This window comes from Dermacentor variabilis, chromosome 5, assembly GCF_050947875.1.
Source record: "Dermacentor variabilis isolate Ectoservices chromosome 5, ASM5094787v1, whole genome shotgun sequence".
Classification (NCBI taxonomy): domain Eukaryota; kingdom Metazoa; phylum Arthropoda; class Arachnida; order Ixodida; family Ixodidae; genus Dermacentor; species Dermacentor variabilis.
The window spans coordinates 16,607,422-16,631,406 of record NC_134572.1 but is presented as its reverse complement, the minus strand read 5'-3'; the positions used below and the strand labels follow the sequence as shown (position 1 = coordinate 16,631,406).

Here is a 23,985-nt window from a genome sequence, read left to right as displayed (position 1 = left end):
GCGGGGTCTGGTTTGTCGTCGGCACTTGGACGCTCCAGAAAAGGTCGCTAACTCTGTCGAGCGCTGTCAGGTACGCGTACTCTCTAACCGAGTACACGGTCTTGCTCCAGCCGTCGCAGACGTAGCGGTAAAAGCTGCGGCACGGTTGCACTGATGTGTTGATCGATTGCCGCAGCCGCGCGGAATACTCGACGCAGGCCTTGCTCTTGCAGACCCGTATCGTTGGGAATTCCTCTTTGACGCTGAAGGCAAGCACGGAGGCAACGATCGCTCCCAGCCCGGTCGATGCCAGGCACACCATGACACAACGGCGACTCTTGTAGTTCTTTTTCGATGCAAGGCTTGGTGAGTGATGGCTTTCACCGCTACTGCGCTGCATGTCTGTATGATTCTGTGCTTTGGCGGTATTTTTGATGATGATCCTAATTCACAGAAAGTATACTCACTACAAAAAATAAGTCAAGAATAGTGTGTGGTAGAAGGAAACGTTTATATATACAGGGTGTCCCAGCTAACTTGGACCAAGATATTAAATATACCCAGGAGCTCTAGAGAAATCGTACTGACTGCACAGTAGCCGTAGTCGTATGTACTTACGGCCAGTATTTTTTTTCATCACGAAGTATTACATAATTAAATGCATTTAATTAGGGAACGTTATAATTATTGCTTGAATCGCAAACATATCAATTACAAAGTTGTTGGGCACCTCAAATAAGCTCCGAATCAAGCATTTATTTAGTGCTCAGCTTTGCCTCGTTGGTTTTTCCGAGAAAAATAAACAAAAGCGCGCGAAACATCCAAAATACGAGATAGATAGGCGCTCGCGCGCTGCTACTCAAGCGCTCCCAAGCGAATAGCCACGGATACACGGCTTTACTATCGGCGGCAGCTCGATACAGGGCTTCACGCTATGTGATGGTCGCGGCATCAAGAGAACACGCCGCTGACGCATTGGTAAGCGTTGCGGAGCCTTGTACGATGCGGCTGTTGGTTGCTTGTAGGCGGCTTGAGTAGCGGCGTGCGAGTGCGCATCTATTTCGTATTTCGCGTATTTCGCGGGCTTTTGTTTTTTCTTGGAAAAGAACAGCCAGGACCACTTCAGCACGAAATAAATGCTTGATTAGAAGGTGATTTAAGGTGCCCTACAACTTTGTAATTTTTTTAATGCGAGGATAAATGCCTCAGGGCATACAAGGGTATGGGATGGGGGTGAATAAGGATGATTAAATGAATGAAAATAGATTTGCATACCTAATGAAGTCCAAGAGGGATCGATAATGCGGTCCCTGCGTCCAAGCAGTGTAATGGCTCAGATTATGCGGCGAGAGTCCCGCTGCTGCGAGGTGCCGGAGCCTCGTCGGTTTCAGTGCAGGGCAAACCCACAGCAGGTGGTGGATGTCGGCTTCAACATTTCGCGACTTGCAGAGTGGACACTCAGGACGAGGATATAGCGGGCGAAAGCGCGGCCACTTCCTAGTCACGGCAGGAGTGAGGGCTAATTGATATTTGCGATTCAAGCAATGATTAAAAAGTTCACTAACTAAAATTAATTAGGTAATACTTCGTTATGACAAAAAAATGCTGGCCGCAAGTACATACGACTAAGGTTACTATGCAGTCGGTACGATTTCTCTAGAGCTCCTGGGTATACCTAAAATCTTGGTCCGACATGAAAAACTCCCAATACAGCTTTCTGTTCCTCAATACGTTCTGCATAAATGTTGGAAATAGTGAGGAAAATGAAAAATGAAAGGGCAAGAAAAGATAACAGCGACGGCTATCAATCCGGTCACTACCTTTTACACACACACAATATATATATATACACTACCGATACAGCTTTCAGTTGCTGCTCAATATGTGTTACATAAAAGTTTTTCCCAGCGTGAAAGAAGCCCGAAAATGCACGCAAAATTGCCGCGCGACTGGCCTCTCGAGGCACTTTGCGTGTATTCTCGGGCTTACAGATATATGCATACAGATACACGAAAAATCATTCGTGGTTTTCCCGTATTTGTGGGTGAACGAAGGAATTTCCTCTTGAAGTTACCTTTTCGACAGGTGCAGTGTCTTCGTTAAAGGAGCAGTTGCTTTCCTGAGCAGGCTTACATCATCGACGGCAGTACCAGGGACACCAGGGCCCTGCTCGGACTCGACCTCGAGGAAGCGTTCGACAGCGTTCTCCACGAACACATTCTGGCCTCCGTGGCAGACCTCGAGCTGGGCCTCAGACTATATAACTACGTCCGTTCGATCCTGACGGGGAGGAAAGCGAAGCTGCGGATCGGCGACTTTGTCTCCGACGAGGTGCTCCTGGGCCCACGAGGCACGCCGCCAGGCTTGGTCATTTCGCCTGCTCTCTTCAACATCTGCATGGTCGGCCTCTCGAGGGATCTGGCCCAAGTTGAAGGTATCAAACACACCATCCACGCCGACGACATCACGATCTGGTGCACCGGCGGTAGCGAAGAGCAAGTGGAAAGCGCCATGCAAGGGGCGGCAAACGTCACGGAGCAGTACCTGCTACCCACCAGACTCAGATGCTCCTCGACCAAATCTGAGCTTCTGCTTTATAGAAAAGAAAAAGGCGGCAGACCCAAGGGCTGGCAACTGGGCTCGGAAAGTGACATTCACATGTTCGCTCGGAGCGGTGACCCGATACCCAGGGTCGACGCCATCAGAGTCCTAGATATGTTCATAGAATCACGCGGCGGCAACGGCACTGCGTTGCACAAGATAATTGCGAAGACCGACAATGCTTTTCGCCTCGTGCGAAGGGTCACTAAAAGACATCGTGACCTCATGGAGGACAACCTGCTTCGGCTCATCAGCGCCTTTGTGCTGTGTCACTTCACGTACACGGTGGCCATGCACAACTGGCTCAGAGCCGAGCGGGAAAAGCTTAATGCCCTCATTAGAAAATTTGTCAAGAGAGCCCTCGGGCTGCCCATCAGAACGCATACCGAGGACCTCTTTCGGGTCGGCATACACAACACCATGGAGGAGATAGACGAGGCTCAGGAACGGGCCCGGCTGTCTCGGCTAACACAGCTAACTCGGCTGTCCACCACACTGGCCGGCAGGCGTATCCTCGAGGAGATCGGACTCGCACCCACCAAGAACTTGACTGAAAACACCCAAATACCCTCAGAAATAGGGGAGAAGATCGTGGTCGCACCTTTGCGCCGCAATGTTAATACCGTTCACAACGCAGGTCGTCGGAAGGCAAGAGCATTGAATATACTGAAGCAAATAAACAAGGAGAAGATCGAAGCAAACTTCGTGGACGCAGCTGCATACCGAGACGGTAAGGCTTTTGCGGTTTCCGTCGTGGACACGCTGGGCAAAGTCATCAACTGCGCTTCCGTCCGGACGACGAATTCCGAGGTGGCCGAGCAAGTGGCCATTGCACTCGCCATGCAAGACGGTCGGAGAGAAAGGGTGTATAGCGATTCGAAAGTGGCCGTCAGTGCATTCCAGAAAGGCCGGGTAACCCGGCAGGTAATTCAAATTCTGAAAGGCGCCAAACACGGCGACACCTCCATACACTCCATCATTTCGTTCCCTGCCCCCATCGGGGCGATTGAGTGGGTTCCTCTTAACCTCAACGAGTCTGCCCACGAGGCTGCGCGTGGCTTTACCGACCGTGCTGCCCTCGGATCGGGCGACTTTCTCCCCGGACACAGAGACGCTCCTATCACGCACAATGAACTTACTAAATTCTTTTACTTAGAGAGAAGGGTTTCCCGCCGCCTCACTCCAAGTTAAGCAGGCCGCAGGCGGTCACGCTCAGACTCTTGCAAACGAACTCCTACCCAAATCCGGCGTCCCTTAACAGCATATATGCCGAGATTTACCCGAACTGGTCTAGCGTAACCTGTGGTGAGGCTGCTACTTTGTCTCACATGCTCTGGGAGTGCAGGTCTTTGGGCCCGAAGTTCACCAAGGAAGAGTGGGACGCGCTCCTGCTAAGTGCCGTCTTTGAGGACCAAATCCTGGCCGTCCAGCGCGCCCGAGATGGGCTGGCAGACTAGATCTGTCAGACCCGTCGTCGTATTAGCCGGGTGCGCGTTCTATCGCGTTTTGCTGGACCCAATAAAAGTTTATTCACTCACTCAGGCTTAGATATATGCCTCCCGTCTCCCAAGGACGAGATGTTCTGGCGGGTGCGAATGAGTAAGGTGAGGGTTGGGTATAAGACATAGGAATTAAGGGCCGACTACAAAATTTCGCAGAGAAAGAGGTTTTTTTAAAAAAAATACCAATCAAAGACACCCTTCTTGAAGTACTGATATCACATTTTCACTTTGTTTTCTTTTATTGTTTCATAAAAGAAAGGTCTAACCTCACCACTCAATCCCCCCATCCCCCTCGAAAAAAAAAGAACAAGACCAAGAGCTGGCAGGCGTCAGAGCGCGCTAAATAATTTACTATATATAGTACTTCTTTCTGCAAACCAATTTCGCTCTCGGTACCCATGGCGGCAGATGTGTCATAATGTCATGATAAATTGCCTCGCTCCATTCCTGCCAGCGCAGTGGGGAGGCACGCGTGCAATATTTCCTTTCCCCTTCTTTAATGAACAACGTGATTATCATACTTAGGCATATTGCGATGAGACTAAGAAATTTCGCTCTGTGAGAGGACGTCGCGAAAATTCGGATGGCTCTGGGCGACATTTCAACCCCCACCCCCTCCCCGGATAGTATAAAATAATATATATCTCTTGTTTCCAAACTTTCATACTTGGTACGTTTCATGCATTTACATGCGATAAGCGTGCAGGTTGTAGTTTGTACAACTTCAAAAACATCTGTCAGTACTCCGTTAATAGTGTTGGCGCTGAGAAGGGCCTACGCTAAATATAAAGTTAAAAAAAATCAAATGGGTGGTTAATGAAAATCTCGCAAAACCTCGAGGAAAAAAAAATGTGCGAGCGTGCCGAAGCGAAGTAGCGTATATGAGACAAGGGGACGGCTTCGCGTGGCGCATTTTCCCGACAGAAGCGTTCAGATTGCCGTAGAAATCCACGCTGCGCCAAGCTGTGCGGCTTACAACAACGCCGCTCTGAAAATAATACTTGCAGAATTGAAAGGGTATCTTCCATGGTTGAATCTAGATGGCGTAGATGGTCTTTCTGTTATCAGTGAAAAACGAAGCAGTAATGTTGATCCGTTTGCTTATAAAAACAATTCTAAATTTTAGTTAATTGCTCCAAGGATCGTTCTAAAGGCTCCGACGGCATTTTCGATTTCTCCTACCGCGCCTCTGCATCTTCACTTTTGAAATGCACATCGAGGAATTTGGATCAATGAGTTTAGTTCGCCTGTTCCATCACCACGTGTCATTTGTACATTTTCCCACCACGTCACCATTTGTGAACATCCAATATCTCCCGCATGGAGACTGCTTCTATCGTTTCATTATTGCACCGGAAACTTGCTTTACATTAATGGCGGCTTACTCGTATTTGTAGGTTTCACTACACTGCGCAAGTGCTTCGCGCTTCAGTGGCAAGCTTATAGGAAAGCTGGTGGCCTCGAGTCATGGTCACAGGCTGGAAGAACTCTGCACGCGAGGCCAAGTGGTTCTGTTACAGGCAAGGGCGCAAAGCTTGAGAAGAAGCCTGCGCATACCGCTCAGCCTGCGTCTCCTCTTGCCTTCACGGGTAGGTAATCCTAATGACAGTAACAATTAACTAACAATAACCTGTCTCGTTACAAGAGCTGATGCCAAAAGCGCCGGTCTAGCGCTCGCCACCAGAAAACGAAGCCAGCCAACAATGGTGATGATCCAAGCACCTCCGTCAGCCAGGCACTTCGAAACGCCATCATCTCAGCGAATGGACCCAGCAGTCAATAGCGATGGAAGTGGTGCACGGAGAACACGAAATAAGAATGTCAGTCTGAGTTCAAAATTATCTTGAGCTGCTTCTAATTAAACTAAAAGTGTATATGTGACCCGATGCGCTAAAATATGTAACAGGTCAGACTGTCTTGAAACACTCTGGGTTATGGTACTTTTTTTTTTCATTATAGCAAAGGTCCAGGACAAAGTCTTCTATCAAGAACAATGTCAGAAATATCGCGTGTGAAAAAAGAATTTTGCGAAATTAGGCGCTAAGAAAAGTGGTTGGTTCCGCTAAAAAAGTGAAGGACAGTCATCCTCGGTTTTGACGACGTTAGTCAAATTATGTGGCCACGAAACAGAACATCCACCCATGAACATTGCGCGATTCAAGCACGCTGCATTGCAGACCATGCAGCGACGAGCCGAGCAAGCTAATAGTATCCGTGTAGACTGCGTATGTCTCATAAGCACATGTTTGTCTAAGGCTCTCTGATGAGGTTGAACCATCCTTGTGTCGACTAAGAAATATGTCAGCGGTTTTCGTTGCATAGCACGGCTGAAAATACAAAATAAAAAAAAATGGCTACTTTCAACTGCAAGGATACTGTACCTAGCAATGACGATTAACTTTAGTGTCCAAAATCAACAGGGGTCTATAAGATAAGCCCTAGCGGAGGGATCGGAATTAACTTTGGCCACCTGGCGTTTTTAAATCGCGGACCAAGCTCAGCGAAATAAGGCACCCGGGGTCGGGAACCCGCGTGCTAGGAGTTGAACGTCATGTAAAATATATCGATCAGTCAAAGCGGCGGGTGCACATAACGGACCAGTCAGCATCAACATCTGCCCGTTATGTATCTTTTAAAGTATGACCAGTCTGTTAACAAAAAAAAAAAACGACTTTCGGCGCTAGATATAGTGTGCTCGCTAGAGGAACTTCTCCGGAGTGAGCTGCTGTGAAGCCTGTCCCGTTAAGGCGATTCCGTATGATCCCGTCGGTTGGAATGCCGGCTGCACGGGTTGAGTCACCAAGTTTCTAGGGTCGGTGGGTTTGAGGTGGTCCTCCGCGAGGACGTCCGGGTGCGAAACGTCGCTCTCCGACAGGCTGGGCTCCTCAGGCTGAAAGTAAGATAAATGGAGTGAACAAATTTAAAATTAGTCACCACTGGTCGAGCATATACCTTTCGTGAACGAATATGTAAGCAAAGAGAAACAATACATACCATTGTGCTTAGTCCAGTCAAAATATGCCACACTCGTTTAGCGAGAAGAATAAAGAGTGAAGGGTTCCATTTTTCAGTAAACAACTATACATAAAGATAACAGACAATGAAGGCAGGGAAAGCATGGATGAAATTAATTGATTAGGTGAAATCAAATAACTATAAGTGACACCTAACTTTGCAATCAGCTTCATATTCATAATTCTAACTTTTTTTTATTTCATTCTCAGTTTTGTCGGGGTTCATGCCCATTGTGCATAGTTCTTTACTCATGTTAATAGTCTTTAGCGCGAAGAAACGCGCGACGCGAGAGAAGGCACACAGGTCCTGCCTGCCTTCTCTCGTGTCGTGCGTTTGTTTGCGCTAAGACTATTAACATGCAATGACAACTAGCCCACCAGTCCGTTTTGTTGATCTTTTTTTTCATTTCATGAGATCTTGGCCTGCGTTTTATTTTGCGACTGATCAGTTTCTTATTTTTTATTTTATTCCCTAACAGCACCAATTATTGTTACCATATACAAATTCTGTTTGGTTTCTGCGATTTACCGGGTGTTTCACGAAGTGCGTTAGAAATTCCTTTAAGATGGGAAGAATGAGATAATGATATGATTTCCTCTCTATTGCTTTTAGCACAGTGTCATCCACTTGAAGATCCAACCTATGTAGTAAATAAATAAGTAAAAATGTCATCATCATCATTATCATCACCCTGGTTACGCCCACTACAGGGCAAAGGCCTCTCCCATACTTCTCCAACTACCCCGGTCATGTACTAATTGTGGCCATGTCATCCTTGCAAACTTCTTAATCTCATCCGCCCACCTAACTTTCTGCCGCCCCCTGCTATGCTTCCCATCCCTTGAAATCCAGTCCGTAACCCTTAATGACCATTGGTTATCTTCCCTCCTCATTACATGTCCTGCCCATGCCCATTTCTTTTTCTTGATTTCAATTAAGATGTCACTACCTCGCGTCTGTCCCCTCACCCAATCTGCTATTTTCTTATCCCTTAACGTTACACCCGTCATTCTTCTTTCCATAGCTCCTTGTGTCGTCCTCAATTTAAGTAGAACCGTTGTCGTAAGCCTCCAGGTTTCTGCCCCGTAGGTGAGTACTGGTAAGACACAGCTGTTATACACTTTTCTCTTCAGGGATAATGGCAACCTGCTATTCATGATCTGAGAATGCCTGCCAAACGCACCCCAGCCCACTCTTATTCTTCTGATTATTTCCGCCTCATGATCTGGATCCGCGGTAACTTCCTGCTCAAAGTAGATGTTTCCCTTGCCATTCCCAGTACCTCACTACCTATTGTAAATTGCTGTTCTCTTCTGAGAATGCTAAACATTACTTTAGTTTTCTGCAGATTAGCTTTTAGACCCACCCTTCTGCTTTGCCTCTCCAGGTCAGTGAGCATGCATTGCAATTGGTCCCCTGAGTTACTAAGCAAGGAAATATCAGCGAATCGCAAGTTACTAAGGTATTCTCCATTAACTATTATCCCCAATTCTTCCCAATCCAGGTCTCTGAATACCTCCTGTAAACAACTTGTCAATAGCATTGGAGAGATGGTATCTCCCTGTCTGACACCTTTCTTTATTGGGATTTTGTTGCTTTCTTTATGGAGGACTACGGTGGCTGTGGAGCCGCTATAGATATCTTTAAGTATTTTTACATACGGCTAGTCTACAACCTGATTCCGTAAATGCCTCCATGACTGCTGAGGTTTCGACACAATCAAACGCTTTCTCGTATACGAGAAAGCTATATATAAGGGTTGGTTATATTCCGCACATTTCTCTATCACATGATTGATAGTGTGAATATGGTCTATTGTTGAGTAGCCTTTACGGAATCCTGCCTGGTCCTTTGGTTGACGGAAGTCTAAGGTGTTCCTGATTCTATTTGCAATTACCTTAGTAAATACTTTGTAGGCAACGGACAGTAAGCTGATCGGTCTATAATTTTTCATGTCTTTGGCGTCCCCTTTCTTATGGATTAGGATTATGTTAGCGTTTATCCAAGATTCCGGTACACTCGAAGTCATGAGGCATTGCGTATACAGGGTGGCCAGTTTCTCTAGAACAATCTGCCCACCATCCTTCAACAAATCTGCTGTTAACTGATCGTCCCCAGCTGCCTTCCCCCTTTGCATAGCTCCCAAGGCTTTCTTTACTTCTTCCGGCGTTACCTGTGGGATTCCGAATTCCTCTAGACTATTCTTTCTCCCATTATCGTCGTGGGTGCCACTGGTACTGTATAAATCTATATAGAACTCCTCAGCCACTTGAAACTATCTCATCCATATTAGTAATGATATTGCCGGCTTTGTCTCTTAACGCATACATCTGATTCTTGCCAATTCCTAGTTTCTTCTTCACTGCTTTTAGGATTCCTCCGTTCCTGAGAGCATTTTCAGTTCTATCCATATTATACTTCATTATATCAGCTGTCTTACGCTTGTTGATTAACTTCGAAAATTCTGCCAGTTCTATTATAGCTGTAGGGTTAGAGGCTTTCATACATTGGTGTTTCTTGATCAGATCTTTCATCTCCTGCGAAAGCTTACTGGTATCCTGTCTAACGGAGTTACCACCGACTTCTATTGCACACTCCTTGATGATGTCCACAAGACAGTCGTTCATTGCTTCAACACTAAGGTCTTCTTCCTGAGTTAAAGCCGAATACCTGTTCTGTAGCTTGATCTGGAATTCCTCCATTTTCCCTCTTACCGCTAACTCATTTATCGGCTTCTTATGTACCAGTTTCTTCCGTTCCCTCCTCAGGTCTAGGCTAATTCGAGTTCTTACCATCCTATGGTCACTGCAGCGCACTTTGCCGAGCACGTCCACATCTTGTATGATGCCAGGGTTAGCGCAGAGTATGAGGTCTATTTCATTTCTAGTCTCGCCGTTCGGGCTCCTTCACGTCCACTTCCGGCTATACCGCTTGCGGAAGAAGGTATTCATTATCCGCATATTACTCGGTTCCGCAGTCTACTAATAACTCTCCCCTGCTATTCCTAGTGCCTATGCCATATTCCCCCACTGCCTTGTCTCCAGCCTGCTTCTTGCCTACCTTGGCATTGAAGTCGCCCATCAGTATAGTGTATTTTGTTTTGACTTTACCCATCGCCGATTCCACGTCTTCATAGAAGCTTTCGACTTCCTGGTCATCATGACTGGATGTAAGGGCGTAGACCTGTACAACCTTCATTTTGTACCTCTTATTAAGTTTCACAACAAGACCTGCCACCCTCTCGTTAATGCTATAGAATTCCTGTATGTTACCAGCTATATTCTTATTAATCAGGAATCCGACTCCTAGTTCTCGTCTCTACGCTAAGCCCCGGTAGCACAGGACGTGCCCGCTTTTTAGCACTGTATATGCTTCTTTTGGCCTCCTAACTTCACTGAGCCCCATTATATCCCATTTACTACTCTCTAATTCCTCCAATAGCACTGCTAGACTCGCCTCACTAGATAACGTTCTAGCGTTAAACGTTGCCAGGTTGAGATTCCAATGGCGGCCTGTCCGGATTCAGGGATTCTTAGCACCCTCTGCTGCGTCACAGGTCTGACCACAGCCGTGGTCAGTTGCTTCGCAGCTGCTGGGCAATGAGGGCCGGGGTTTGATTGTTACATTCATATAGGAGATTGCGGCCAAGTATTGCACCAGGGTGGCCAATCCTGCCCTGGTGAGGGAGTGCGTTACCGGTTCTGGTCACCGGGATCAGGCCGCACTCCAGGCCTTCTTTATGCAATTTTATCAAGACGCGGATTTTTTTTTAATCCGGTGGAAAATTGCGCGGCACCGGTATTCGAACCACGGTCCTCTTGCACGCGAGGCGGATGCTCTACCTCTACGCCACCGCTGCACGGGAATTATGTATATTAGACTAATTATCTTTTTAACCAAGAAAGCTATGCGATCGATTCACATTGCGATGCGATTGATTTCACAGAGAAAAGCGAAACTGAACAGACGATCGTTACTGTGGCGACCAAGTGTGATGTGACTGTTTCCGCCCTGCCGTCGGGTGACCCTGAATTAAGCCACCGAGATTGTGGCTTGATAAGGGCGCTCGCTTGATGCTCGCAGCAGTGAGGCACACCCAATTAGGTTGGCGTCTACTATGGACGTTACAGTTGCGCTCTTCGGCTGTTCAGTTTCGCTTTTCTCTGTGAAATTTATCGGAGTTCATTGCGCCAGAAAAACCAGCAGCGTGAACTACTAGCATTTCTTGAAAGGGTTACGAGTTTCTCGGATGGCGTACTTCAAGTCTTCCAATAGTATAGATCACACAGCAACTTTAATTTAAACAGGTAATTAGTGTAAGTTACATAATTGCTTGTATGATTACAACATTGAGTCATTTTCAAATGAATGACTTTCGTAAGGACATCATTTACTATCTCGTGTTTTCTACTTTTAAGAAATTTCCAATGCACTTCGTGAAACCCCTATTAGTAGTGCTTTATGGTGGACAGGACATTGTGAAGTGTTCCCTCCGTGCAGGAATGACCTGAGCACTCACACATCCCGCGCTAAAAGGGGCCAATATGTTGTGAATGTGAGGGGGTGAACGTTATATTATGTGGTTTGGACAAATAAAACTCCAATTGGAAGCGCAGGGCTTGTCCTGCGCGCATGTTTGATTTCTGTCTTCGTCTTTTCGCGCTCTTTTACTTCGAGTTTTTCCTCGACGCAGAACGAAATCGTTTCTCTAGAGATCGATGCGTAGGCATTAGGACAAATGAGGGGATGATACCTTCACCCGCGGTGACACGATTCGCGCAAACGCCGTCCACAGAACATTTTGTCCAGCACAAAAGTAATCTTCTTGGCTCATAAACACGGTCCTTCAGTGTTATCCGCGTTCGACTTTGCCATAGAGGGTGTCGTAGTGTTGCCAGATTCAGTTATTTGTAGCGAGATCAGGCTAGCCAGGTTTTCGCCATGTTCGGAAAGTGATGGCCAGGAAATTTTCGAGCTACGTGGTTTTTGTTCTTCCTAAATATAACACTGGCCTCTTTATTTAACTTCGTGCAGAAGTAAACGAAAGAATCCGCACTTAATTTAAAGTGAATGTGCAGGCAACAAGAAAAATTGCAATTTAATAACTTCAGCCGGCTGATCAAGCTTACATGTCTTGTTACATGTAGTCTACATACGTCGCTGCAATATTGAAAAAAATCTGGGAGGAATATCTGTGGATAAAATGCTTTGGCCTTGTCTGCCTTGTACACTTATAATCGCGCACTACAGCGATTACTATATCAACCTTTAATAGGTACATCCCAATGGCAACTGCACCGTCGTCACAAACCGTTGTTACATAATGTAGCTTCTCGGTATAATAACCATCCCTATGCCGTCGCAGCAACGATAAATAGATTGAGAAAAGAAGTGTTATCGAAACTTGTACTTTATTTCCTAGCATTGACCCCCACATAAAAGGCTTCGCCAGCAAAGAAATTAATGAAGGGTGAGGCCTAATAAGCATAAAAAGGGTGTGTGGCGCAAGGTCAAAATCAACGGAAGAGGTGGAGACAGAGATTGTTGTCATTCTGGCGCTCTTTTCATCTCCTTTTGTTTCTTCCGTTGATTTCAACCTTGCTCTACGCATCCTCCTTAAGCTATGCACCAACTAGCCCAAAATTCTACTCGTCTAATAAGCAACATTGTAGCAGGGCTACTGCTAATGTTCTCTGCAACTGACAGTGTGTGACTTCGCTGAGGCGTAATATGGCGTAATAATTGTTTCTTTTTTATTGCTGTCTCCACTATTGGAACTTATTGAAAGCTTGGAGCTATTGTATTTTTGCCACTCTTAGGTATGTTGGCCAGTAACTCCTGTAATAAACTGGCTTCGGTCACCGCGGCAATTACTACATACATTTAGCTTACCGCGTTGCAAGATCCGCTATCGCAAGGCAACTGTGTGCATCGCGCACGTCCGCCTTTATCGCCGTAGCGGTGACAGAGGCGGCGAAACGGCGAACACCTCGACTGCCGCCGCCGTTCCGTCGTGGTATCGACGGTGCAAGTGGTGCGAGCGCGGACCACGCGTGGATGGTTAAAAAGCTTTCAGAGACGGGCGCAGTGCGTTCGGCTGTGAAAGGACTGGGAACAAGTGGACGCGTCAGACTGCGCTTATACTCCGCTGCGCACATAGCAGTCAACGCTGTGGAGGCTGGAGTGACTACTCGCAGTGGCTTCGTTCGCGCTTGGATATAGCTTCGTGTCTTTTGACCGTAATTGTGCGCGACTGTATCTTACATGGGCTCAGTATTGAATGAAAGAAGTTTTTATCCTTAGAAACAAATGGTAAACGGCTGCTAATGCATTGTTTTAGATCATTTTTATTTTTGTTGTTCTTCTCGTTTTCTTTTTTTAATTTGCAACCCGTCGCGAGGAGCCTCACGTGCATCCTCGAGCGAGTGAACGCCGTTGACTCGCAGCGAAGCATGGACGGAAGGTGTGGAGTGATAACTTTTCCTGAGCGGACTTCTCGTGCAGCTTCCGCAACGTTCACGTGATGCTATGCACAGAACGTAGTTGGCTCTTCAGCGGAGCGTTCTGCCTCCTGCTTCTTGCGCGATCGTTGTACGTACAAGCCCTAGCGTTCCTGCCGAGTAGTTGTGAGCATGCCATGTAACACTGACGTGTATATACCAACGTTGATGCACGCTGTCGCTTGAGTGAAATGGCGCCGGCGTTGCCCAACGTTGTGAGACGCCTGTTATCTACCAGCAGGGCACTGTTTCTTTTGCTCAGCGGCAGTTCTCTCGCGTGCTGCGTCGCGCAGACATGTCGTCTCTGTGCTTCGGTAGAACAGCGTGCGAGTATATATATATATATATATATATATATATATATATATATTATTTTAGCTCCTAGCTCAAGCTTCTGCATCATTGTACGGAAACGACAGACCATACAAATAATCGTGAGACTTGCCGCATTTCCGTTCCAGATGTCGTCGAACTCGCCCCTCAGCCGTGCAATGAGCAGTGTCGGCAGCACTGTGAATGGCACGAGGAACATAAGTGCAGGCTGGGCCAGGCGCATCAGGTAGAGGCTGGCGAACGTCGCCAGAAGACCTAAGCCGTAGACTGCACAAGGATAATAGAACAACGAACAAACAGTGGCGCTAAAAGTAGCAAAAACGGGCACAACTTAATATTTCCTTATCTTTACGATGATGTTGCATGAGTAATCACTGTAAATCGCTATTAGAAACAACAAATAATCATTAGGTTAATTAAAAATGACTCTCCCCAGTTTGGATTCCGTTTCTGAAACTGGGCCTGGGAAATTAAGCAGCAATTGGACATTTCAAAAAGCTGGAAGAGCTTAATGCTTGGTGTAAAAATGGCAGCTCTGATGTACATGGTCTAAGAAAGTTCACGTACTGCAGTTTGACGTGGAGGCGGATTATATGCCGCGCTGACTTCTTGGTTTTTCTAAGGCTTTGCAAGCAACGTTACAAAAGCTATTTCACTTCCTTTTATACATGTCTCATTAAGCGACTGGGACGGCACGGATGACGAGAGACCGAAATTACTCCCCAGAAAAAGCTGAAAGGAAACTTAAACAAAACACTTAATTTGGCTATAGGCTGGTAGATTAGACAGTATGTACGTATGTACATACTGTCAGTATGTACGTAACCTTTATTATAGTGCATTCTGCTCAGTGCATAAGTGTGCTTTGTGAACCAACGTTTGTTGTTGTTGTTGCTGCTGCTGCTGTGGTTGTTAAAACAATACAGCGGGCAGAGAACTAATACAGAGCACGGGAGTATAAAGTTGGCCAGTGCAGCTGTGGACAGAGCATTGGGTGAGTGAAAAAATTGACCGAACAGTCCAAATCTGGGGTTGACGACGCCTTGAACTTTCCACACGAGCTCCTTATCCCGTCATGGATGCCGACAACGTCTGCTGAAGAATAATACTTTATCAATAGAGATTCAATATAATATACTCAGAAATAAGCAAAAACTAATCCTCATAGCATTTATGGTATTCTCAGCTACACAAGAACGAAATAAATGCCGTGTAATGCGTGACTTGTCGACGTCATCGGCACCACGCATAGCCCTCGAAATTCGATTGTCCAAGTTTAGCCTAAAACATTCTCACCACCAATACATGGCCTTTCTTCGTGAAAGTCATGCAAATAACGCATTGCACGACTACTCTGGCAGCCTCAACTGCGTTACCCTTTAAAAGTCTTGTTCCGTTAAGAGAAAATCAGCAGTGCTTGCGGGAATTGCGAGGTGGAATAACCAAACGTGATCTCTTCACACTTATGCAGGGTGTTTCACGTAACTTAAACCAAGAATTCAGAAAAAATTGGGTAACTGCAGCTGGGTGAAACCAACGGCACATGCTTTGCCGTCATGTGGCGCTGCTCAAAATATTTTTTTTTATATTTCGCTTGATTAGTTCATGAACTAAGATCATTTATTTAAAAAAAAATTATATTCACTTTAGGGCCGAGCATGTTACGTTGTATAGGGGGTTCAGGAACGACTAATCCAATTTTGTTGTGGCAATGTACATGCTGCGTGGTGATATTTTAGGCGTTTAAGGAAAGCTTACAAACTGTGAAATGGAGCCATGTGACTGCGCTCATGCGCTATCGTATTGCAGCGCCCTCAACCGTGCTTATAGCTTATGGCTTATTAGGGACGGCGGTTCTTCCTTTCCGTGGCCCACCATCAAAGATGCTGACGCGCTGTGAAGCCGATGCCTACCGCTGCGGCCGCTATCTTCGCCACAGTCCGCGCGCACCGTTCTTTCGCACGAAACGCGTTTGAGAGCGCTGCAATACGATAGCGCATGAGCGCAGTCACGTGGTTTTATTTCATACTTTGTGGGCTTTCGTTACACGCCAAAAAAGTCACCACGCAGCGTGTATGTTGCCACAAGAAATTGGATCGGTCGTTTCTGAATCACTTCTACAACGTAACGAAACACACTTGGCCCTAACGTGAATATTAATTTTTTTTGCATAATTGACTATAGTCAACTAAATAATTAAGCGGAATATAAAAAAATACTCCAAGGAGCACCACATGACGGCAAATCATATGTCGTTGGTTTCAATCAGCTGCGGTTAAAAGTTTATCTTACTTATAAAATAATTAGGACTTATCAGCTGCGGTTAAATAAGTCCTTGGTTAAAGTTACGTGAAACGCCCTGTATCCCTTTTTAAACTGCGCCATTTCAACACATTGAACTTTGTTACTCTTCTACGAATATCCATATGGAGAACTCCATAGTGATAGGGTTATGAATTGTTACTTTCTTTTTACCACTGTTAAAGGCATACTCCGCACAGTGGACGAATTGACTATTCAGTGCACGTAAGTCGCACAAATAACAGTCGAACAGATTTAAAACGAAGTGCTTGAGGCCTCTAAAATCATTCATTATACAGGTCACTTTGTTGTAAAGGTCGCGCACCGCACAGCCTCACAGTGGAAACGGAACAGAATTATTCCTTCGTTATACAGGCCATTTCGATGTAGAGGGGTTTGTTGTATATGCGTTCGACTTTATGTTGGACATCTTGATCACCAGAAGACCGCTTGTTCTCAGTTGTGTTGACGTACCGTGTGGCGGAGAAATAGACGTTAACGCCCATGCAAAAGGCACCCATGCCGAGTGTATCCGTATGCATCCTCACTTGTTATTTTCTTGATGTTAAGTTTATACGAGTAACACAAATTGAAAACAGGTTGTAAACTTTATTTTGCTGTAGCTCACAGTGCTTGAATGCAGTGAGAAGGTGAGAGTGGGAAAGTGAGAAGTTGGGCGAAAACTCATATGGCCAGTAGCATGTTGCAAAAAGTGAAAAATGAAGGTCAGTGACCAAGTAAACAATCTTACTTTGTCAGCGACCTTAATTGTTCACTTTTTGTAAAGCGGTAGTAGTCGGGGCAGGGGGGCGAAGCGGCTGCTATGTGTTGCGAGAGATCCTCTGTAGTTGACACAGTAGCTGTCTCGCTATAGTCTATTCTGTGACATAAGTAAAGACTGGTCTCCAAAATTGGGCGGTTGCCGATCTAGGAAGACACGAGAGGAGCCATCAAGAATTTGTATTCGGTTACCAGGTGACTTAAGCTTTACACCTAAGTACCGACCTTAGCTTCGGGCAATATGAAGAAAACAAACGCATTCAGTGTGACTTTTGGCTGATCGTTCAATATCGCTATAAAATAAATACGTTTTTACAGCATTCGTATATGCGACACCTTTACGCTCGGTTAACGTTTCAAAGGAGTAGCCGCACCCGGCTGCAGCAATGCGAGCGCCAGCTAAAACAAAGTTCCTAAAAAAATGCGTGCGCACGCACGCACGCACGCACAAAAATTATGCCGAGCCTTTTGTTAAGCGGAATTACAGACTAATAGCGAGTACGACGGGCGCCTTGAATGCATCACGGTTTCAGAGGCAGCATGCTTATATGTGCGTAGGGCAATTCGAATCCATTCTATCCACAAGAGGCATCTACTTCATTACCGTGCAGCCGCGGCTGCGCGAAGGCGAGTTTTCAGGTTACTTTTTTTTTCTTTCCCGCGCATGGCCAGCACCGCTACTGCCGCAGATGCGCGGATGCAAGCGCGTTATGGTGGTGGTGCAAAGAACACAGCGATTCGCGCGGAGCGCTACTCCGCTGTGATTGGTTGACCTATTCGGCAAGAGAACAGCCACACTGCAGCCACGGTCACGAAACCCGGCGAGGTCCGCAAAGAAAATCTTCGCTGTTAAAACAACTTTCCTACTGCTTTTCTTCCCCATACACTGCTGGACAACAGAAACCAAAAAAAAGGGGGGCAGTGGAACACAAGGGTTGATTAGGTTCCTCCAGAACAGAGAATACTTACATATCAAGGCCACAGGGAAGTACATGCAACCACCGACATTGCTGAGGTCGAAGCCGCGCAGAAACGCGAGCAGAAGGCCTGCGCAAATGATGCGAGCAGCTGAATTGGTACATTTGGACGACATACATGCATATATCATTGCTCACGACTTTAAAGTGCGGCGGATACGACAAATATGACTACGCCTCGATTTCCATTGCTGCATGCTCAGGCTTTAGCACCAATTCGTACCGTGTAACCAAAATAATTACAGGGGGAGAGAGGCTGGCTAAGTTGAACGTGCAGCCGTAGCCTATGGACTGTATGGTGCAGCTAACTATTGCCATGTGAGTATCGTTCACTTCGTAGGTTGTTTTGGTATCACGTTTTTGTTGTCTGGCGAGAACGCACTCACGATATCAGATAACACATAGTTCTTGAACGTAGTAGCACATTCCAAAAAGATGGGAACATCGTATATCATTGTGTTGGTGAGCTAATACATCATTGTGGCACGCACACTAAAACAATTCGCACACTTGAGAGCGTTTTTTATTTGTTTTATAATTCGCCCCTGACACCTATAGAAAAGGGCGTTTGAGTGAAGTAGTACGCCCATATGAAAGGAATTTTTTTACGCGTGAGCGTATATGCCCCCACTTTGAAGATTCGCGATGCGGGTTTATGAAGCTCGGCGATAAAAGCTGGCACAGCGCCAAGAATGAGGCTAGCGGCACAGCTGTTACGCTGGATGATGGTTGACCTGCATAAGGATCTACCTGATCTTGAGCTATATACTTATTATTGCGATAGCAATCATATGGACACTCCCGAGGAATTTCTGCCGTCGCCGTCACCGTGATGCTCCGTATAAAGTCCAAGGGTGATAACACTTTCAACGCGTGGCGCGTGCTGTATGTGCGAATGAAAGCGTGCAAGGGTGAGCCGGCGACGGCTGATAAATCTAGCGCGCGCAACGGAAGAAAGCGGGGAGGAAGCGCAGTCTTCCGTGGTGCGCAAGACACCAGGAGAAGCGTAGGGAGGGGGAGGGGGGGGGCGCTCTACTCCAGCGGCTGCTGAGTATGGCGCGGCCGCGTGGGGCCTTTAGCTTAAAAGCGATTTGCAATGGGGAGAGAGGGGCCCAGTGCTGGTATCTTCGTGTGCACTGTATTTTTGCCGCTTAGTTGGCGTTGAAGCGAGAAGCAGCACAAAGCTCAATTCGCTCGCTGTTGCTGCCGCGCTTCCTCACTCCAGCGTTTTGAAAGCGACTTTCTGCGGTCATCGAGTGAGATGTGTTCATATTTGCTTGTATGCACATGACACCATTCTTGTTAATTTAGTTAGTAAGCGAATGTTTACAAGTTTATACGGCTGGTAAAGCTACTATCTTTACTTCATATAGCTGTCTACTAATTTGTTACGTGACCGACGCTTTGCCTTCAGGGCGAAACTGCGACATTTTTACTAGACCACAACAATCCTCTGGGAGGTCAACTGTTCCAACATACCACCGGAAGTGACATTACGTATCACTTAATAATTAATAAAGAGACTTTCTAAAAAAATAATAGCATGATTTCGTGAGCTATCTTCTCCACTCTACTTCTCTCCTAAAGACGGTCCTATTGCTACGACACGATAGCTAAACGCCGCGAGAACGACAGGACACAAGACAAGGCGCAGATGAGACAAGTGTCGATCTCAAGTGGATTTTATTACAGACGAATAACAGCAATAGAAAAGACGGGACCTTTACACTAAAAGCACCTGCAGGCGTAGGAAACAGTGGTTTGGGCGCGATGAAATACGCGATTTTCCAAGCGAGGAAATATTGTTATTGAATATAAACTTACCAAGCACTATGGCATGCGTCATTCTTCCTATTCTTCCTGGTTTTTGGGCGCTCTTATATATCGAAATAAAAGGTTACCAAGGTTGGCTAGCTCATCTGATACTCTTTTTCTTAATTTCAAGTGATTCAAGCCTCTTCCTAGTCATTTCACTGGTTGTGTTTGGACAATGGTTTGGACATACACACAATGGCTGCGTTTACTCGGCTCGGTAGGTCCGAGCACTCCTGAAATTCTTTTGTGGTTATCTTTAATCTGTTTTTAACGCAGCAGCTGCTACTGAGCGCTATAGCATTGTACGCCTCATTATTTTTCTGTTTCCGTGCTGCCCATGTTAACTCCCAAGTGAACGCTTCCATTTCATGTCATTTATTTATTTTCTGAAAGTGCCCAAGAACAGCTCCACGTCTTAGTATTGGTGAAATTGTGTTACACAAAGAACTGAAAACAGAAAAAATCAAACGTAATATCTGAAAAAACAGTGGTACGCGAATTGAACAAAAAATTGAATTAATCAATGAGAGAAGTCAGGTAATGAGCAAAGAACAGAGCTCAAGATATCAAAATCATGACGCAAGGTATTTTGTTGTGTTACAAGACGCGTAATAGCGTTAGAGGTGCAAGAGGGATTCACTTAGAAAATGCTGGGATTACGCAAGTTTGGGCGAGGCACGCAGAACGTTACAACTGACATTAACTGCGGACAGGAGAAGTGGTTGTGAATTAGTTTCCACAAAAATAAGTAATCACGATTTTTTCGCCCTAATTCTAGAGGTCTAATATTAAACATACGCAGCACACGGTCATAGGCACGACATACACAGCGTCCCGGAAATCGAGCGTACAGGATACGAATAAAACTTCGCTGAACACATCTAATTTTTGTCGCATTAGTCAAATTAATGCGCGTAATTATGATATATATAAGAGGCGCTGGAGCCCCGGCAAACTCCTCTCCGACTGACCATATTATGCATCGTTATTAATAGCCAAGTCTGAAAACAGTGTGCGGAGGCCAACAGCTGTTGCTCACCGGGAACGAGAATGTCTCCGAAGCCGAGAAGCGAGTAGCTGTTGAGACACGCGGAGATGTCTTGGTTTCCGAACCGCGGCACCCGCATCACCATCGGGATCTGCTCCTTCGAGCCCCCGCCGCGGGCCACTTCAACCATGATACTGTCGCCTTTCTGCGGGCGAATGATTGTAGGTATCCTTAAATATATGAATTGTCATATCGAAATGGGGCTAGAGGCGAGGGTACAAAATATTCCACGACAGCTTGAGGCGTCATCGAACGCACAAGCGGAAGCTGAATATGCAAAAGGTTACTGAGTCACCAAACCTATTAACATGTGAGGCGTAGTACAAGTTTAACAAAGATTCCTGGCTATAGCTCTGCAATAATGAAGAATAGTTAAGTTCCAGTGACTACTTGGAGCGTATTAAGGTCCCTAAACATTAGCCCAAAGGTTCATAAAAAAGGGGAGGCTAAAAATAAATTAAAGTACCGAACTTGCAACTCTAATTCGGCAAAAAAAGAATGTGAGCTTTATCTATCACAACATATAAAACTAGTGTAATGCGCATGAATATGTAAATTATATTGCATAGCATATTATTGCTATACATTTGTACTCTTAATCAATCTATGAGCTACAGCTTCCTCAGCTTTTTAGAATTTCGTCATCTGTTGGAAGAAAGAAATTGTCGTTATAAACAGAAAGGTATTTGCCTACAGTCACTAGAATTTCTTTGAACTTTTCTTTTAATACGCTAACTATGGTGAACCTTTAATTTGTCACGATTCTGTAAATAGTTTTTCGAGTTCTTTCCCTATGTGTCCTCTATAGCTTCAATTTATATCTGCTTTCTCACTCTTAAGGTGCAGGCATGAGATAGTTTCGAATATTTATTGTTTTGCGTTAAATGAAGGTCTTAGATTCTAACCCGTAGAAAAGAATAGTAATAAGCCCCAGCGTGCCGTAAATAATTTATTGCCATGTAATGTAGCAGCTTTTCTACACTCAGTATTGGTTTCGTTTCCCAGGAGTATACTGTATCTGACCTCACAACACGGTATCCTTCTTGGAAACGAAACATAAGCTGGCTACAGAAAAAGCTATTATATTGTTACGGTGCATTCGGACAGAACCGTGCGCGCAAGAGGGAAACGAAGAGGGAGTGGTAGACTGCCTCCTCGAGCTGTGACCTTTGTACCAGCCTTCGCGATTACCATTGACTTTTCCCGATGTAAATAGTTGTAAATACACCTATGCATCGGGCTTCCTCTTCGTAACATTTAGTGGAGGTTACGAATTATTACCAATTGCGCTTTGAGGCTTGTCACTATTTTTTCTACGGTTTAGAGAGATTGGATTTTCATCTAATAAAAAAAAGAATAGTAGAAAGTACTGTGCCAGTATGGCCCCTTTAACATTTTCTCCTCCATCTCCCCTCCCTTCCTCGACTGCTAGCTGCTGCTCAAGCGTCTACCAACGTCATTAGTCTAGCGAAGGGGTCTAGTTGGTTGACCTTCAAACTGAGGACTTGCGTTGAAGAAAACTTGAGCCTAAAGCCACAAGATACAAAAGAAAAACACGACGACTGGTGGAAGTAGTCGCGCCATTTTGACCAGCCAGGGCTCTTTTAACGCACTCCTGACGGGCACAAGAAATTCTCGCCCTCCCCCCCCCGCCCCCCTCATAGGAATGCTGCCGCATCCGCCGCGAATCGAATCAGCTACTCAGTGCTAACCAGCAGCCACTGCGACACCTCGAGGGTTTGTTGAGCTCAACAGGGCACACGTGAAACATCTCCGTGCGAGTGCAGTCAACGTGAAAAGGAACAGCCGATTTACATTCGAGATCGTCAAATTTCATGGCGGAAATAATAAAAACATCGTGCAGGCTGTTAGACATGGAAACATATATAGCAACTATCAGCAAGTAAGAGCGCGCTGCTACAATAACAATTGTGCGCGGTTTCATAATAGACTACCGAGTAAATTATTGACACTTCAGCTGGAGTGGCACTTAACACTCAAGAAGACGAGAAGCATTCGTGAACGTGGAAATGCAGCACACACACAAAAAACTCACGAAAATTTAAAGATTTGAAAATGGCTTACCCCCGAGGCATTTACAAAGCTCGTCGTTGCATTGTGAGTAATTTTCGCCTGGAAATATCAAATGTGAACAATAGTATTATAGAAATATTTTTTTCACAATCTTTCATGTTTAAAAGCAGCTTGACAGTTGTCGAAAAAATAATATCTGACACGTTTTATAGGGATTGGACACACCTCTATGAGCATCAGTAATGTAGAGCCTTCCTTATCAGTCAGCTAAGTCATACAACTGAATACTGAGTGGCTTATTCATTGTATCACATAGTAATTTTATTTAAACAAAATTTGATTATTTCCTCGTGATTCACGTGAAGTGTACAATCAACTGAGCTTTATTTTTAAAAATCAACACGTGTTAGAAACACATGTGTCGCTTATGCATCAAAGATCATGCAGCCCACGAACCCCCCCCCCCCCCCCCCGAGATTTTTCGAAATTTAAAGCAACTAAATTCTGGTCTTTTACGTGCCAAACCACGATCATATTATGAGGCACACCTTGAAATTTTCAGTGAAAGTAAACCACGCACTGAATGACCAGAAATGAAGAGAAATCAAGCAAAATAATAGAAATCAAGTAATACCGTCAGAAACAATCACGACAATTTCAAAGCAGAGGAACTTGAAGCAAAGCTTGTGCAAGTGCATATGTTAAAAAAGAACTGTGCGAGAACTGCGTATCATAAAAACCTCACGACATAGAAAAAAGAATATAGTCAGCCTTTCCACTCGAAGAAAGACGAGCAGTGAAGCTGTATTGTTTTACCTCAATCGACGCATCTATGTATGTAGAGTTGCTGTTGGACACAGACAAAGAATAGATCTTATTATTTTATGAAGTAGTGACGTGTGCAAACACCGCCGCATGGCCAGATGGGAATTCCACTATATCTACAACTGATAACTACATAATTGTGAAAAGTAGATGAAACTCAGCGTAATGTTAGCGTCCTCTTAGCGGCTAATTGTCATGCAATTCGTTTCTGCATAATTTTAATAAAACAAGAGTTCCAGCCGTTTTCTGTAATCATGCTCCCTCTGTAGACGGTC

The 23,985-nt window shown here is 45.3% G+C and overlaps 1 protein-coding gene across 1 annotated transcript in view; it reads right to left on the bottom strand.

The window, feature by feature from the left end:
- Positions 1–6,780: 6,780 nt before the first annotated feature.
- LOC142582143 (signal peptide peptidase-like 2B) overlaps positions 6,781–23,985 on the bottom strand; it is a 52,206-nt gene continuing 35,001 nt past the window's right edge. Inside the window, exons 10-13 of the mRNA XM_075691539.1 lie at positions 20,843–20,996; positions 17,981–18,058; positions 14,043–14,197; positions 6,781–6,972 (exon numbers count right to left, since the gene is read on the bottom strand). Coding sequence (XP_075547654.1) covers positions 6,781–6,972; positions 14,043–14,197; positions 17,981–18,058; positions 20,843–20,996 — 579 coding nt within the window. The remainder of the gene's footprint in view (positions 6,973–14,042; positions 14,198–17,980; positions 18,059–20,842; positions 20,997–23,985) is intronic.